General features: G+C 35.5%; 2 protein-coding genes across 2 annotated transcripts; one reads left to right on the plus strand and one right to left on the minus strand.

Moving 5' to 3' along the window:
* Positions 1-1,615: 1,615 nt before the first annotated feature.
* LOC111417737 (chymotrypsin-1-like) lies at positions 1,616-2,451 on the minus strand. The gene has a single exon (XM_071195303.1). The coding sequence runs from the start codon at positions 2,449-2,451 to the stop codon at positions 1,630-1,632; it is 822 nt and encodes a 273-aa protein (XP_071051404.1). The 3' UTR covers positions 1,616-1,629.
* Positions 2,452-12,994: 10,543 nt separating this feature from the next.
* LOC111420059 (chymotrypsin-2-like) lies at positions 12,995-13,858 on the plus strand. Its single transcript, XM_071195305.1, has one exon. It carries the CDS (start codon positions 12,995-12,997, stop codon positions 13,856-13,858), a length of 864 nt encoding a protein of 287 aa, XP_071051406.1.
* Positions 13,859-15,929: the final 2,071 nt, after the last annotated feature.

Genomic DNA, 15,929 nt, shown 5'->3' on the forward strand with positions numbered 1-15,929 from the left:
TTTTAAAACATCACGAATTTACCTCAACTTCAAAAATTAATATCTCAAGAACTAAAAGATACTTTTAAAATCGGTCTTTTTCATTCGAAAGATCATAGTTTTCTTAATCATTTTTAAAAATTTTGATTAAATCGGTTGAAAAATCGATTTTTTGCGATTTTTATAAACACGATAGGTAAAAATTGAAATTTTTAAAACATCAAGAATTTACCTCAACTTCAAAAATTAATATCTCAAGAACTAAAAGATACTTTTAAAATCGGTCTTTTTCATTCGAAAGATCGTAGTTTTCTTAATCATTTTTGAAAATTTTGATTAAATCGGGTGAAAAATCGATTTTTTGCGATTTTTATAAACACGATATGTAAAAATTATAACTTTTAAAACATCACGAATTTACCTCAACTTCAAAAATTAATATCTCAAGAACTAAAAGATACTTTCAAAATCGGTCTTGTTTATTCGAAAGATCATAGTTTTCTTAATTATTTTTGAGAATTTTGATTAAATCGGTTAAAAAATCGATTTTTTGCGATTTTTATAAACACGATAGGTAAAAATTGTAATTTTTAAAACATCAGGAATTTAGTTCAATTTCAAAAATTAATATCTCAAGAACTAAAAGATACTTTCAAAATCGGTCTTTTTCATTCGAAAGATCATAGTTTTCTTAATCATTTTTGAAAATGTTGGTTAAATCGGTTGAAAAATCGATTTTTTGCGATTTTTATAAACACGATATGTAAAAATTGAAATTTTTAAAACATCAAGAATTTACCTCAACTTCAAAAATTAATATCTCAAGAACTAAAAGATATTTTTAAAGTTGGCTTTTTTTATGTGAAAGACAATAGTTTTCTTAATCATTTTTGAAAATTTTGATTAAATCGGTTAAAAAATCGATTTTTTGCGATTTTTATAAACACGATATATAAAAATTGTAACTTTTAAAACATCACGAATTTACCTCAACTTCAAAAATTAATATCTCAAGAACTAAAAGATACTTTTAAAATCGGTCTTTTTCATTCGAAAGATCGTAGTTTTCTTAATCATTTTTGAAAATTTTGATTAAATCGGGTGAAAAATCGATTTTTTGCGATTTTTATAAACACGATATGTAAAAATTATAACTTTTAAAACATCACGAATTTACCTCAACTTCAAAAATTAATATCTCAAGAACTAAAAGATACTTTTAAAATCGGTCTTTTTCATTCGAAAGATCATAGTTTTCTTAATCATTTTTGAAAATTTTGATTAAATCGGTTAAAAAATCGATTTTTTGTGATTTTTATAAACAAGATAGGTAAAAATTGAAATTTTTAAAACATCAGGAATTTACTTCAACTTCAAAAATTAATATCTCAAGAACTAAAAGATACTTTTAAAATCGGTCTTTTTCATTCGAAAGATCATAGTTTTCTTAATCATTTTTGAAAATTTTGATTAAATCGGTTAAAAAATCGATTTTTTGCGATTTTTATAAACACGATATGCAATACTAAGTTAAATCCTTTCAAATGCATAATATAAGGAATATTATAAAAACGAAAATTGTCATAAATTTTAACAACTCCCCCATCTCCAAAAAAAATTTTAGTTTATTACACAAAAACATTTATTCATTTATGATTTTAATTTAATATTAAACATGATCCAATCGTAATATTCGGAAATTCTCGTATAAAATTCAGGAAGGGTGTTGTTACAATCCATTCCTAAAGATAAAATCCCAATTTGTTCGTTATTAAACATTAAAGGACCCCCGGAATCAGCATGACACGTTCCTTTCCCATCCCCGGTAAAAACACAAATATAATATTTCTTTTCCAACTCAACATCGATTTTATCGATCAACATATCTTTACATAAATCCAATGGGATCGTTTTAACCTCAACAAACTGCAAACCATGATTCGTAGTTTGATCCATAACACCATCCAACATCCTATACCCCCATCCTGCAGTTAAACAACTCAACTTTTCATTCGACCCAATCAACTTTGGATTTAACTTGACCGATTTAATATGTTTCGTGAATTCGATCGGTTTCTCCAAGACCAAAATCGCAATGTCAAAGCCGAGATTTCCCAACGTGAAATTTTCGTGTACAATTACTTCTTTAATGTCTCGTTTCGTTCCATATCGCCAAAACAAATTCCCCACCGAAATTCTTAAATCCTCCGGCTCGAAAAGCACCTCGTTTTGGAGATCGTAACAACAATGGGCCGCTGTTAGAATTAAAAATTGATTTAAAATTGATCCGCCGCAAGCGTGCTCTTCCCTTTGAAGTATCGAAGCTAGGAATGGAAATTTTCCTTCTGGCGCGTTTTCGCCGTTTGTTATTCTCGTTAATGGAACCACATCGTGATATTTCAAGGAATTGATTTGAGGGGAAAATAATAATTTTAGTACTAAAAAAATTAATCTTAATTTTAAGTTGGGCATTGTTAAGAAAAAAAAATGATAATAAATAAATTAATAAAATTTTTATTACGTTTTTATAACATCGATATAATTTTTAAGGTCCCATTTTTCTTATTGTAGTTGTAATCATTGGAAATGATGATCGTATTTTGAGTGATCGTCCACGCAAAAGCAACAACAGCTCCATTTTTACTCCCTTTCTTCTCTGGTACCTTCCAGACTTCTTGTCTTGGTACCTTATCAAACGCAGAATGCATATCTAAGAAAGCTAGGTATGCAGATTTCCTTCTGCTGAGCCACTTCTAAGTTATAGAGGGCATGGAAAAAGTGAGATTATCATCATAAATGTATATCTTTATCATAAATGTAGAAATAGCAATGGGGATAAACTGCTTTTTTTGCATAACAAACATGCTAGAAGTCTTCCCTTGCTGGATTATGGAGCTAATGACCAGCATTCGTTGTGAGGGATTCCCTTTCTTCTCTAGTATTTTCCAAACATCTTGCCTTGGTACTTCATCAAACGCAGATTTCTCTCTGATCATCCCCTGATCAGTCATAGAGCGTAGGAAAAATGTGAGATCTAAGTTTAAACCCTCATCAGGCCCTAAATCAGTCTTAGGTTTCTGAAGTTTCTGTTCTTCTCTTGCATGTATTCACCACTTCATCCATAAATGTACAAATAACAATGGGGATAAACTGCCCTTTTTGCATAACAAACATGCTAGAAGTCTTCCCTTGCTGGATTATGGAGCTAATGACCAGCATTCGTTGTGAGGGATTCCCTTTCTTCTCTAGTATTTGCCAAACATCTTGCCTTGGTACTTCATCAAACGCAGATTTCTCTCTGATCATCCCCTTATCAGTCATAGAGCGTAGGAAAAATGTGAGATCTAAGTCTAAACCCTCATCAGGCCCTAAATCAGTCTTAGGTTTCTGAAGTTTCTGTTCTTCTCTTGCATGTATTCACCACTTCATCCATAAATGTACAAATAACAATGGGGATAAACTGCCCTTTTTGCATAACAAACATGCTAGAAGTCTTCCCTTGCTGGATTATGGAGCTAATGACCAGCATTCGTTGTGAGGGATTCCCTTTCTTCTCTAGTATTTGCCAAACATCTTGCCTTGGTACTTCATCAAACGCAGATTTCTCTCTGATCATCCCCTGATCAGTCATAGAGCGTAGGAAAAATGTGAGATCTAAGTCTAAACCCTCATCAGGCCCTAAATCAGTCTTAGGTTTCTGAAGTTTCTGTTCTTCTCTTGCATGTATTCACCACTTCATCCATAAATGTACAAATAACAATGGGGATAAACTGCCCTTTTTGCATAACAAACATGCTAGAAGTCTTCCCTTGCTGGATTATGGAGCAAATGACCAGCATTCGTTGTGAGGGATTCCCTTTCTTCTCTAGTATTTGCCAAACATCTTGCCTTGGTACTTCATCAAACGCAGATTTCTCTCTGATCATCCCCTGATCAGTCATAGAGCGCAGGAAAAATGTGAGATCTAAGTCTAAACCCTCATCAGGCCCTAAATCAGTCTTAGGTTTCTGAAGTTTCTGTTCTTCTCTTGCATGTATTCACCACTTCATCCATAAATGTACAAATAACAATGGGGATAAACTGCCCTTTTTGCATAACAAACATGCTAGAAGTCTTCCCTTGCTGGATTATGGAGCAAATGACCAGCATTCGTTGTGAGGGATTCCCTTTCTTCTCTAGTATTTGCCAAACATCTTGCCTTGGTACTTCATCAAACGCAGATTTCTCTCTGATCATCCCCTGATCAGTCATAGAGCGTAGGAAAAATGTGAGATCTAAGTCTAAACCCTCATCAGGCCCTAAATCAGTCTTAGGTTTCTGAAGTTTCTGTTCTTCTCTTGCATGTATTCACCACTTCATCCATAAATGTACAAATAACAATGGGGATAAACTGCCCTTTTTGCATAACAAACATGCTAGAAGTCTTCCCTTGCTGGATTATGGAGCAAATGACCAGCATTCGTTGTGAGGGATTCCCTTTCTTCTCTAGTATTTGCCAAACATCTTGCCTTGGTACTTCATCAAACGCAGATTTCTCTCTGATCATCCCCTGATCAGTCATAGAGCGTAGGAAAAATGTGAGATCTAAGTCTAAACCCTCATCAGGCCCTAAATCAGTCTTAGGTTTCTGAAGTTTCTGTTCTTCTCTTGCGTGTATTCACCACTTCATCCATAAATGTACAAATAACAATGGGGATAAACTGCCCTTTTTGCATAACAAGCATGCTAGAAGTCTTCCCTTGCTGGATTATGGAGCTAATGACCAGCATTCGTTGTGAGGGATTCCCTTTCTTCTCTAGTATTTTCCAAACATCTTGCCTTGGTACTTCATCAAACGCAGATTTCTCTCTGATCATCCCCTGATCAGTCATAGAGCGTAGAAAAAATGTGAGATCTAAGTCTAAACCCTCATCAGGCCCTAAATCAGTCTTAGGTTTCTGAAGTTTCTGTTCTTCTCTTGCATGTATTCACCACTTCATCCATAAATGTACAAATAACAATGGGGATAAACTGCCCTTTTTGCATAACAAACATGCTAGAAGTCTTCCCTTGCTGGATTATGGAGCTAATGACCAGCATTCGTTGTGAGGGATTCCCTTTCTTCTCTAGTATTTGCCAAACATCTTGCCTTGGTACTTCATCAAACGCAGATTTCTCTCTGATCATCCCCTGATCAGTCATAGAGCGTAGGAAAAATGTGAGATCTAAGTCTAAACCCTCATCAGGCCCTAAATCAGTCTTAGGTTTCTGAAGTTTCTGTTCTTCTCTTGCATGTATTCACCACTTCATCCATAAATGTACAAATAACAATGGGGATAAACTGCCCTTTTTGCATAACAAACATGCTAGAAGTCTTCCCTTGCTGGATTATGGAGCAAATGACCAGCATTCGTTGTGAGGGATTCCCTTTCTTCTCTAGTATTTGCCAAACATCTTGCCTTGGTACTTCATCAAACGCAGATTTCTCTCTGATCATCCCCTGATCAGTCATAGAGCGTAGGAAAAATGTGAGATCTAAGTCTAAACCCTCATCAGGCCCTAAATCAGTCTTAGGTTTCTGAAGTTTCTGTTCTTCTCTTGCGTGTATTCACCACTTCATCCATAAATGTACAAATAACAATGGGGATAAACTGCCCTTTTTGCATAACAAGCATGCTAGAAGTCTTCCCTTGCTGGATTATGGAGCTAATGACCAGCATTCGTTGTGAGGGATTCCCTTTCTTCTCTAGTATTTTCCAAACATCTTGCCTTGGTACTTCATCAAACGCAGATTTCTCTCTGATCATCCCCTGATCAGTCATAGAGCGTAGAAAAAATGTGAGATCTAAGTCTAAACCCTCATCAGGCCCTAAATCAGTCTTAGGTTTCTGAAGTTTCTGTTCTTCTCTTGCATGTATTCACCACTTCATCCATAAATGTACAAATAACAATGGGGATAAACTGCCCTTTTTGCATAACAAACATGCTAGAAGTCTTCCCTTGCTGGATTATGGAGCTAATGACCAGCATTCGTTGTGAGGGATTCCCTTTCTTCTCTAGTATTTGCCAAACATCTTGCCTTGGTACTTCATCAAACGCAGATTTCTCTCTGATCATCCCCTGATCAGTCATAGAGCGTAGGAAAAATGTGAGATCTAAGTCTAAACCCTCATCAGGCCCTAAATCAGTCTTAGGTTTCTGAAGTTTCTGTTCTTCTCTTGCATGTATTCACCACTTCATCCATAAATGTACAAATAACAATGGGGATAAACTGCCCTTTTTGCATAACAAACATGCTAGAAGTCTTCCCTTGCTGGATTATGGAGCAAATGACCAGCATTCGTTGTGAGGGATTCCCTTTCTTCTCTAGTATTTGCCAAACATCTTGCCTTGGTACTTCATCAAACGCAGATTTCTCTCTGATCATCCCCTGATCAGTCATAGAGCGTAGGAAAAATGTGAGATCTAAGTCTAAACCCTCATCAGGCCCTAAATCAGTCTTAGGTTTCTGAAGTTTCTGTTCTTCTCTTGCGTGTATTCACCACTTCATCCATAAATGTACAAATAACAATGGGGATAAACTGCCCTTTTTGCATAACAAGCATGCTAGAAGTCTTCCCTTGCTGGATTATGGAGCTAATGACCAGCATTCGTTGTGAGGGATTCCCTTTCTTCTCTAGTATTTTCCAAACATCTTGCCTTGGTACTTCATCAAACGCAGATTTCTCTCTGATCATCCCCTGATCAGTCATAGAGCGTAGAAAAAATGTGAGATCTAAGTCTAAACCCTCATCAGGCCCTAAATCAGTCTTAGGTTTCTGAAGTTTCTGTTCTTCTCTTGCATGTATTCACCACTTCATCCATAAATGTACAAATAACAATGGGGATAAACTGCCCTTTTTGCATAACAAACATGCTAGAAGTCTTCCCTTGCTGGATTATGGAGCTAATGACCAGCATTCGTTGTGAGGGATTCCCTTTCTTCTCTAGTATTTGCCAAACATCTTGCCTTGGTACTTCATCAAACGTAGATTTCTCTCTGATCATCCCCTTATCAGTCATAGAGCGTAGGAAAAATGTGAGATCTAAGTCTAAACCCTCATCAGGCCCTAAATCAGTCTTAGGTTTCTGAAATTTCTGTTCTTCTCTTGCATGTATTCACCACTTCATCAATAAATGTACAAATAACAATAGGGATAAACTGCCCTTTCTGCATAACGAACATACTAGAAGTCTTCCCGTGCTGGATTATGGAGCTAATGTCCTGCATTCGTTGTGAGGGATTCCCTTTCTTCTCTAGTATTTTCCAAACATCTTGCCTTGGTCCTTCATCAAACGCAGATTTCTCTCTGATCATCCCCTTATCAGTCATAGAGCGTAGGAAAAATGTGAGATCTTATATTCTAAACCCTCATCAGGCCCTAAATCAGTCTTAGGTTTCTGAAGTTTCTGTTTTTCTCTTGCATGTCTTCACCACGTCATCAAGAAATGTACAAATAACAATGGGGATAAACTGCACTTTTTGCATAACGAACATGCTAAAAGTCTTCCCTTGCTGGATCATGGAGCTGATGGCCTGCATTCGTTATAGGGGAGTCCTTTTCTTCTCTAGTATTTTCCAGACATCTTGCCTTGGTACCTCATCAAACGCAGATTTCTCTCTGATCATCCACTTATCAGTTATAGAGTGTAGGGAAAAAGTGAGATCTTATAGTCTAAACCCTCATCGGACCCTAGATCAGTTTTAGGTTTTTGAAGTTTCTGTTCTTCTTTTACATGTCTTCACAACTTCATACATAAATGTACAGGTGTCCAAATTTCGATGGGTATCTCAGTTATTATGAAAGATAGAAAGTTGCGGCTTTCGCAAACCTAAGCTACTTTTTTGTAAAACTTACAATGGCGTAAACCAAATTTTCATAGCCCTCTTCGTTTTTGATATACAGGGAGTATTTGAAATTTACGATTTTCAGACACCTCCTGTGTCTCGGCAATCCGGAAACTTAGTAAAGAAGTAAAAACGGATTCAAATAGATTTTTTCACGTGGAATCCAATGGTGCACGTAGAATTTTTCTAGTCATCACGGTTTTTGAGTTATAAACACAAATCAAATACTGAATACTCAACTTCTAAAATACTTAATTCTTTATAACTCAAAAACCGTGATGACCAGAAAAATTTTACGTACACCATTGGATTCTACGTGAAAGAATCTATTAGAACCCGTTTTTACGTTTCCGGATAGCCGAGATACAGGAGGTGTCTGAAAATCGTAAATTTTGAAACACTCCCTGTATATCAAATACAAAGAGATTGGGGAAAGCCCTAACTTTCTATCTTTCATAATAACTAAGATACCCTGCAAACCCGTCGAAATTTGGACACCCTGTACAAATAACAATGGGGGTAAACTGTCCTATTTGTACGACGAACATACTAGAGTTCTTCCTTTGCTGGATCATGGACCTGATGGCCTGGATTAGTTGTGAGGAAGTCCCTTTCTTCTCTAGTATTTTCCAAACATCTTGCCTTGGTACATCATCAAACCCAGATTTCCCTCTGATCATCCACTTATGAGTTATAGAGCGCAGGGAAAAAGTGAGATCTTAGAAATCTTTTTAACAGTTCCATGATGCCCTGCCAGTGTGCCTGCAGCCTTCGCCTCTTTGTTCATCCTTATTATTCTTGCATATCTTTTATGTATCATAGCTATCTCACACGCTTGCGCTGCACACAGGGTTATGGGGTTATTAGGTATTTATGATATGATTATATTATTTTCCAGACATCTTGCCTTGGTACCTCATCAAACGCAGATTTCCCTCTGATCATCCACTTATCAGTTATAGAGCGTAGGGAAAAAGTAAGATCTTATAGTCTAAACCCTCATCGGGCCCTAGATCAGTTTTAGGTTTTTGAAGATTCTGTACTTCTCTTGCATGTCTTCGCCACTTCATCAATAAATGTACAAATAACAATGGGGATAAACTGTTCTTTTTGCATAACGAACATGCTAGAAGTCTTCCCTCGCTGGATCATGGAGCTAATGGCCTGCATTCGTTGTGGGGGAGTCCCTTTCTTCTCTAGTAATTTTCAGACCTCTTACCTTGATACCTCATCAAACGCAGAATGCATATCTAAGAAAGCTAGGTATGCAGATTTCCTTCTGCTGAGCCACTTCTAAGTTATAGAGGGCATGGAAAAAGTGAGATCATTATCATAAATGTATATCTTCATCATATATGTAGAAATAACAATGGGGATAAACTGCCCTTTTTGCATAACGAACATGATAGAAGTCATCCCTTGCTGGATCATGGAGCTCTCTTCTTCTCTAGTATTTTCCAGACATCTTGCCTTGGTAGCTCATCAAACGCAGATTTCTCTCTGATCATCCACTTATCAGTTATAGAGTGTAGGGAAAAAGTGAGATCTTATAGTCTAAACCCTCATCGGACCCTAGATCAGTTTTAGGTTTCTGAAGTTTCTGTTCTTCTCTTGTATGTCTTCACCACTTCATCCATAAATGTATAATGGGGACTGCCCTTTTTGCATAACAAACATGCTAAAAGGATCTGTAAAAGGACCTGATGGCTTGGATTAATTTCTTTCTTCTCTAGTAATTTTCAGACCTCTTGCCTTGATACCTCATCAAACGCAGAATGCATATCCAAGAAAGCCAGGTATGCAGATTTCCCTCTGCTGATCCACTTATCAGTTATAGAGCGCAGGGAATGCAGGCAATGCAAATCCTTTAGCGCCCCTCCAGGATTGTGAAGTACAGTTTTGCAATTATTAATGATGTGTAGTATCCCTTTTCTTGTATATAGCGATGATTATGTTTCTTTGCGAATCTGCTGTTGTCCGCCCTAGTCTCCATACCGTCTGATAGTTATTTAATTTCTTCGGCCAATACCGTGCCTCCTGCCTTCACTATTTCTGGTACTATTTTGTCCTCCCCAGTTCCCTCTCTCCTGCATTTATTTCCCTCCCGCCGTTTCCGGTTCTTCTCGTTCTTATATTATTATCCTTATTGTCTTTTATGCTCCTTACCTTCCAAAATTATCTATTATCTTAACAAAAGCTTCTTTACAGGTTTTCTGCAAATTCTTCCTAACAATTTCTTTTGGTCTCTTCATACACTGGTTGTCTTGTCTTCTTCCATTGCCTTCTTCTCTGCTACTGCTGCCCTAATCTCATCATTTCACCATCTGGTGTTTTTCACACTTTCCCTCTCCATATTCCACATACTTTCAGAATGGTCCTCCTAAAATTACTTCATTTTTGTTCCACGACATATATTCTCCAGTTGCTAATTTCAATCAAAGTTGTTTCGCATATCCTTCGATGTCTTCAATCTCTCGTTTAATAAATGTTATCTGTGATATCGCACAAAATCGTTCCTGACATCGTTCAATATAGACTCTAACTTCTTTCGATGTTGATCCCTAAATCAGCTCTGATATCTCAAAACAACAACCTTGACTATCTATCATCTTTCAACATTGTCCCTGACATAGGTTAACATAGTTTCTCCTTACTTTTTGCAATGTTGTCTTTGATGCCTTCCAAAACATCGTCATTATTATTAGTAGATTATTCCTCCCTCTCTAAATATCATCCCTGACATGTTTCAGCGCAGCCTAAATAATTTTATTGTGTAATATCATCTTTAATTTCTTCCTTGTACTTCTCAATCTAATACTTTACTAGTTTCAATAAAATCGCAGATACCTGCGAACCGAACTCGGACGAGTAGAAAAATTTTTTAGTTATAAAGGTATTCTTTTTTTAATATAAATGGATAGAAAATTAAAAGTTCTTTAAAATGAACCCAAACTCGACCCATTTATCTCCAACCGTTAACGAGATATCTTAATTTTTTGCAAAAAAAATGGCGATTGTTTGACAGTTGACAGTTTCTAACCTAACCTTTTTATTTTTTTAACCCAAATATATCATGTTTGGTATCAAATTAAAGCATTTTTGATTCTTATTAAGATCGCTTTAATAATTATCAAAAATCGTTATATTTAATTTTGACATTTGACAGTTTCTAACCTAACTTTTTTATTATTTAACCCAAATATATCAAATTTGGTATCAAATTAAAGCATTTTTGATTCTTATTAAGATCATTTTAATAATTATCAAAAATCGTAATATTTAATTTTGACATTTGACAGTTTGTAACATAACTTTTTTATTATTTAACCCAAATATATCAAGTTTGGTATCAAATTAAAGCATTTTTGATCCTTATTAAGATCGCTTTAATAATTATCAAAAATCGTTATATTTAATTTTGACATTTGACAGTTTCTAACCTAACTTTTTTATTATTTAACCCAAATATATCAAGTTTGGTATCAAATTAAAGCATTTTTGATCCTTATTAAGATCATTTTAATAAATATCAAAAATCCTTATATTTAATTTTGACATTTGACAGTTTGTAACATAACTTTTTTATTATTTAACCCAAATATATCAAGTTTGGTATCAAATTAAAGCATTTTTGATCATTTTAATAATTATCAAAAATCGTTGTTTAATTTTGACATTTGACAGTTTCTAACCTAACTTTTTTATTATTTAACCCAAATATATCAAGTTTGGTATCAAATTAAAGCATTTTTGATCCTTATTAAGATCGCTTTAATAATTATCAGAAATCGTTATATTTAATTTTGACATTTCACAGTTTCTAACCTAACTTTTTATTATTTAACCCAAATATATCAAATTTGGTATCAAATTAAAGCATTTTTGATTCTTATTAAGATCATTTTAATAATTATCAAAAATCGTAATATTTAATTTTGACATTTGACAGTTTGTAACATAACTTTTTTATTATTTAACCCAAATATATCAAGTTTGGTATCAAATTAAAGCATTTTTGATCCTCATTAAGATCGCTTTAATAATTATCAAAAATCGTTATATTTAATTTTGACATTTGACAGTTTCTAACCTAACTTTTTTATTATTTAACCCAAATATATCAAGTTTGGTATCAAATTAAAGCATTTTTGATCCTTATTAAGATCATTTTAATAAATATCAAAAATCCTTATATTTAATTTTGACATTTGACAGTTTGTAACATAACTTTTTTATTATTTAACCCAAATATATCAAGTTTGGTATCAAATTAAAGCATTTTTCATCCTTATTAAGATCATTTTAATAATTATCCAAAATCGTTATATTTAATTTTGACATTTGACAGTTTCTAACCTAACTTTTTTTATTATTTAACCCAAATATATCAAGTTTGGTATCAAATTAAAGCATTTTTGATCCTTATTAAGATCGCTTTAATTATTATCAAAAATCGTTATATTTAATTTTGACATTTGACAGTTTGTAACTTAACTTTTTTATTATTTAACCCAAATATATCAAGTTTGGTATCAAATTAAAGCATTTTTCATCCTTATTAAGATCATTTCAATATTCATCAAAAATTGTTATATTTAATTTTGACATTCGATAGTTTTTAACCTAACTTTTTTATTTTTTAACCCAAATATATCGCGTTTGGTGTCAAATTAAAGCATTTTTGATTCTTATTAAGATCATCAACATCCCGTATCCCCATCCTGCGGTTAAACAGCTCAACTTTTCATTCAACCCAATTAAATTTGGATTTAACTTAATCAATTTAATAAATGGCAAAGCCAAGATGTCCCAAAATGAAATTTTTGTAATTACTTCTTTAATATCTCGTTTCGTTTCATAACGCGGAATAAATTTGAGGGGAAAGAATTGGAGTTGAGCATTGTTAAGAAAAAAAATGATAATAAATAAATAAAATTTTTATTACGTTTTTACAACATCGATATAATTTTTAAGGCCTCATTTTTCTGATTGTAGTTGTAATCATTGGAAATGATGATTGTATTTTGAGTGATCCTGCACGCAAAAGCAACAACAAAATATTACAATATCAGCAAGAATTTCGTAAAGGCGAGTTTTACTCATTGGGGGATAATTTTGAACGATTAATTTTGAACGATTAATTGTATCATGTCAAAAGTAATCAAAACAACTTTAATTTTGACACATTTAATAATAATTTGTTCGTCACAAAACGCGACCTCATCAACTTCAACATTCGTGGTTGCGATAATTTTAAGAGGAACATTTAAGTGTGCCGGAACAATCATTTCACAAAGTCACGTTTTAACACAGGCAAATTGTTGTTTCGAAAATTCAATGTTAATCGAACCAAAAAATTTAATGGTTATCACCGGAACTCCAAAATGGGACGTGGAAAGGCGCCGATACGTTTCAAAATGCGTCACCCACGAAAACTTTTATCACCATTCCAACGAAACCGAAAAAAAATTCGATATCGCTATTTTAGTTTTGGAAACCCCTTTAATTTTAGATGCGAAAGTAAACGTTGTTAAATTAGACGCTTTTACAGCTAATTTTAATAAATTAATTCAAGGAAAAGTCGCTGTTTGGAAAAAACCAGAACTCGAAGACGATCAAGAAAAATTACAAGAAATTAATCCAAGTATCTTAACAGATTTAAACGTGAATATTTTAGCCAAAGAAGATTGCAAAACGCTTCATAAAAAGATAATCGAAGATTATTATTTTTGCGTTTCTTTAAAATCAGGGGATTATTGCGAGGGGGGAACGGGAGGGCCTCTTTTAATCGGCGACAATAATCGTATTGTGCAAGTTGGGATTATAGATTATAATGATGATTTTTGTAAAAATTCATTGCCTCAATTATTTTATGGGACTTCTTATTATTACACTTGGATTAGAAATGAAATTCGAAAATTGGAATTAAGCAAAAAAAGGAGTACTTCGTGGAGAAAAAGAACTAGGTTTTATGCAACAACGACGGAATTAATTAATAAAAATGTACATTAGAGATTTTTCTATTTCATTTCGAAATATTTTTAAACCTTAGCTACTTGGAATAGAAATCATATTACAAGCTGATACACTTCGTAGCAACGTAGCGAAATTAAAGAGAATATTGAGACAAGAATGTAAACTCAGGTTATTTATTTGGATCATCAATTCAATACTTGTTCTCTTTTCTTCTCGTATCCTGTATATCTCCTCCACAATTCCTGCCAACAAATCCATTGGGGGATGCCCCCCTGTGTGCCTGCAGCCTTCGTAGAAACCGTTCTATACGCCAATGGAAGATCTCTCTATTCATTCTTATCATTCTTGCATATTTTTATGTATCATAGCTATCTCACACCCTTGCGCTGCATACAGGGTTATGGATCTCACCACTGTTCCCAGCAGTCTTCTTCTTGCCAATTTCGGACCCCCTATTTCGGAATTAAGCGTGACAAGTTCCTATACGCCAGGCTTACTATCATTGCTAATCGTCTGCGTACGTAATAATAAATGCGCCCTCTTCCAATTTCAACACTATCATAGAAGATATTCCATTCGTCACTGCCATAACGGAACCTTGAGGTACACCACACGTCATATTCTCTTCTCTTCCCCCTGGAAGTATTATCTTGCTATTCTTTTTATTTCTCTTGAGAGTTCTCCTGCCTCCAACGCTTCCATTATCTTCCCCCATGGTACTGAATCAACCCAACCCAACCCAACCCAACCCTTTTTTTTTTTTTTAGAGGTCTGGGAAAATCTGTTATCAGACATCCGGCCTAACGGTCTCGAACGGCCGGATAGTGTGGGGTTGGAGCTCATCTGTGAGACTCAGACCCACTAAAAACCCCTTTCCTCTGCCCGGAACCGCCCTCTCGGGCATTTCTTCGGGCTTTCTATTGGAATTCTTCTTCCCAGGTTCGAAATAAGATTCCTTCCTCTCTTTTTACTCCTTCTCCTCTCTATCTCTTTATCTCCCTCATACCTTTCTTAAAGCATCAGAATTCTTCCTCTCGTTGAAGATCCCTTCATCTCCCCCCTTTTCTTCCTCTATCTCCTCGACTGGTCAATCAGTCAATACTTCCTTCGGCTTCTTCCACGATTTCTCTCCCCCCGTTTGGACACATAAGAGGTCTTACTTTTTGAAAAGTTAAAAATTTTACTCTTACCCGGATGGAGGGGATTGCTCCCCTTCTTCCTCCCGGAAATGGAAACACGTCTCTCTACCTCCTACTCCTCCACTCAAACTCCTTCTTCTTCCTCTTCCTTCCACCTCTTCCCTAGTCTCTCATCGTCCGTTGGGAAACATAAAAGATCTTACTTTTTGAAATATTAAAGTTTTTACTCTTACCCGGTTGGAGGGGATTGCTCCCCTTCTTCCTCCCGGAAATGGAAGCACGCTTCTGCATTTACTACTCCCTCGTTCAAACTTCCTCTTCTTCTCCCTTCCACTTCTTCCCTGGTCTCTCATCGTCCGTTGGGAGACATAAATGATCTTACTTTTTGAAATGTTAAAGTTTTTATTCTTACCCGGATGGGGGGATGCTCCCCCTCTTCCTCCCGGAAATGGGAACACCTCTCTCTCTATTCCTCTCTACTCTTTTGTTCCTCCTTCCTCTCTCTCTCCGGTCTATCTCCCGGATGACGCTTTCCCTCCTTCCTCCTTCTTGTCAGGTTGTTCTCCAGTACATACAAAATGTTACTTTTTGAAATACTATTAATTCTGTACCTACCCGGATGAGGGGGGATTGTGTCCCCCCTCTCGTGTTGCCTCCCATTTGTATTCATCCCTCTCCTTGATCTTCATGATTTCCCTCAGCATTTCCATCACCGCAAGTCCGGAATCCTCACTTCTCACTAACATTTCCGCCACATTTCCCTCGGTCACCTCTTTACCGACCTTATCCTTTGCCTGTCGCCTAACTTCGTCAAACTTCGGGCACTCGAAAATGGTGTGAGCCGGGGTGTCCGGAACCTCGCAACCGAACCAACACTCGTCATTTTCCCTCCTCCTGATCTCTTTCAGGTAAGTCCCAAAGCTGCCGTGCCCTACTATCGCTTGTGTTGCGTAATAGTCGGTCCGGTC

The sequence above is a fragment of the Onthophagus taurus genome, chromosome 3, assembly GCF_036711975.1.
Source record: "Onthophagus taurus isolate NC chromosome 3, IU_Otau_3.0, whole genome shotgun sequence".
Taxonomy (NCBI): Eukaryota; Metazoa; Arthropoda; class Insecta; order Coleoptera; family Scarabaeidae; genus Onthophagus; species Onthophagus taurus.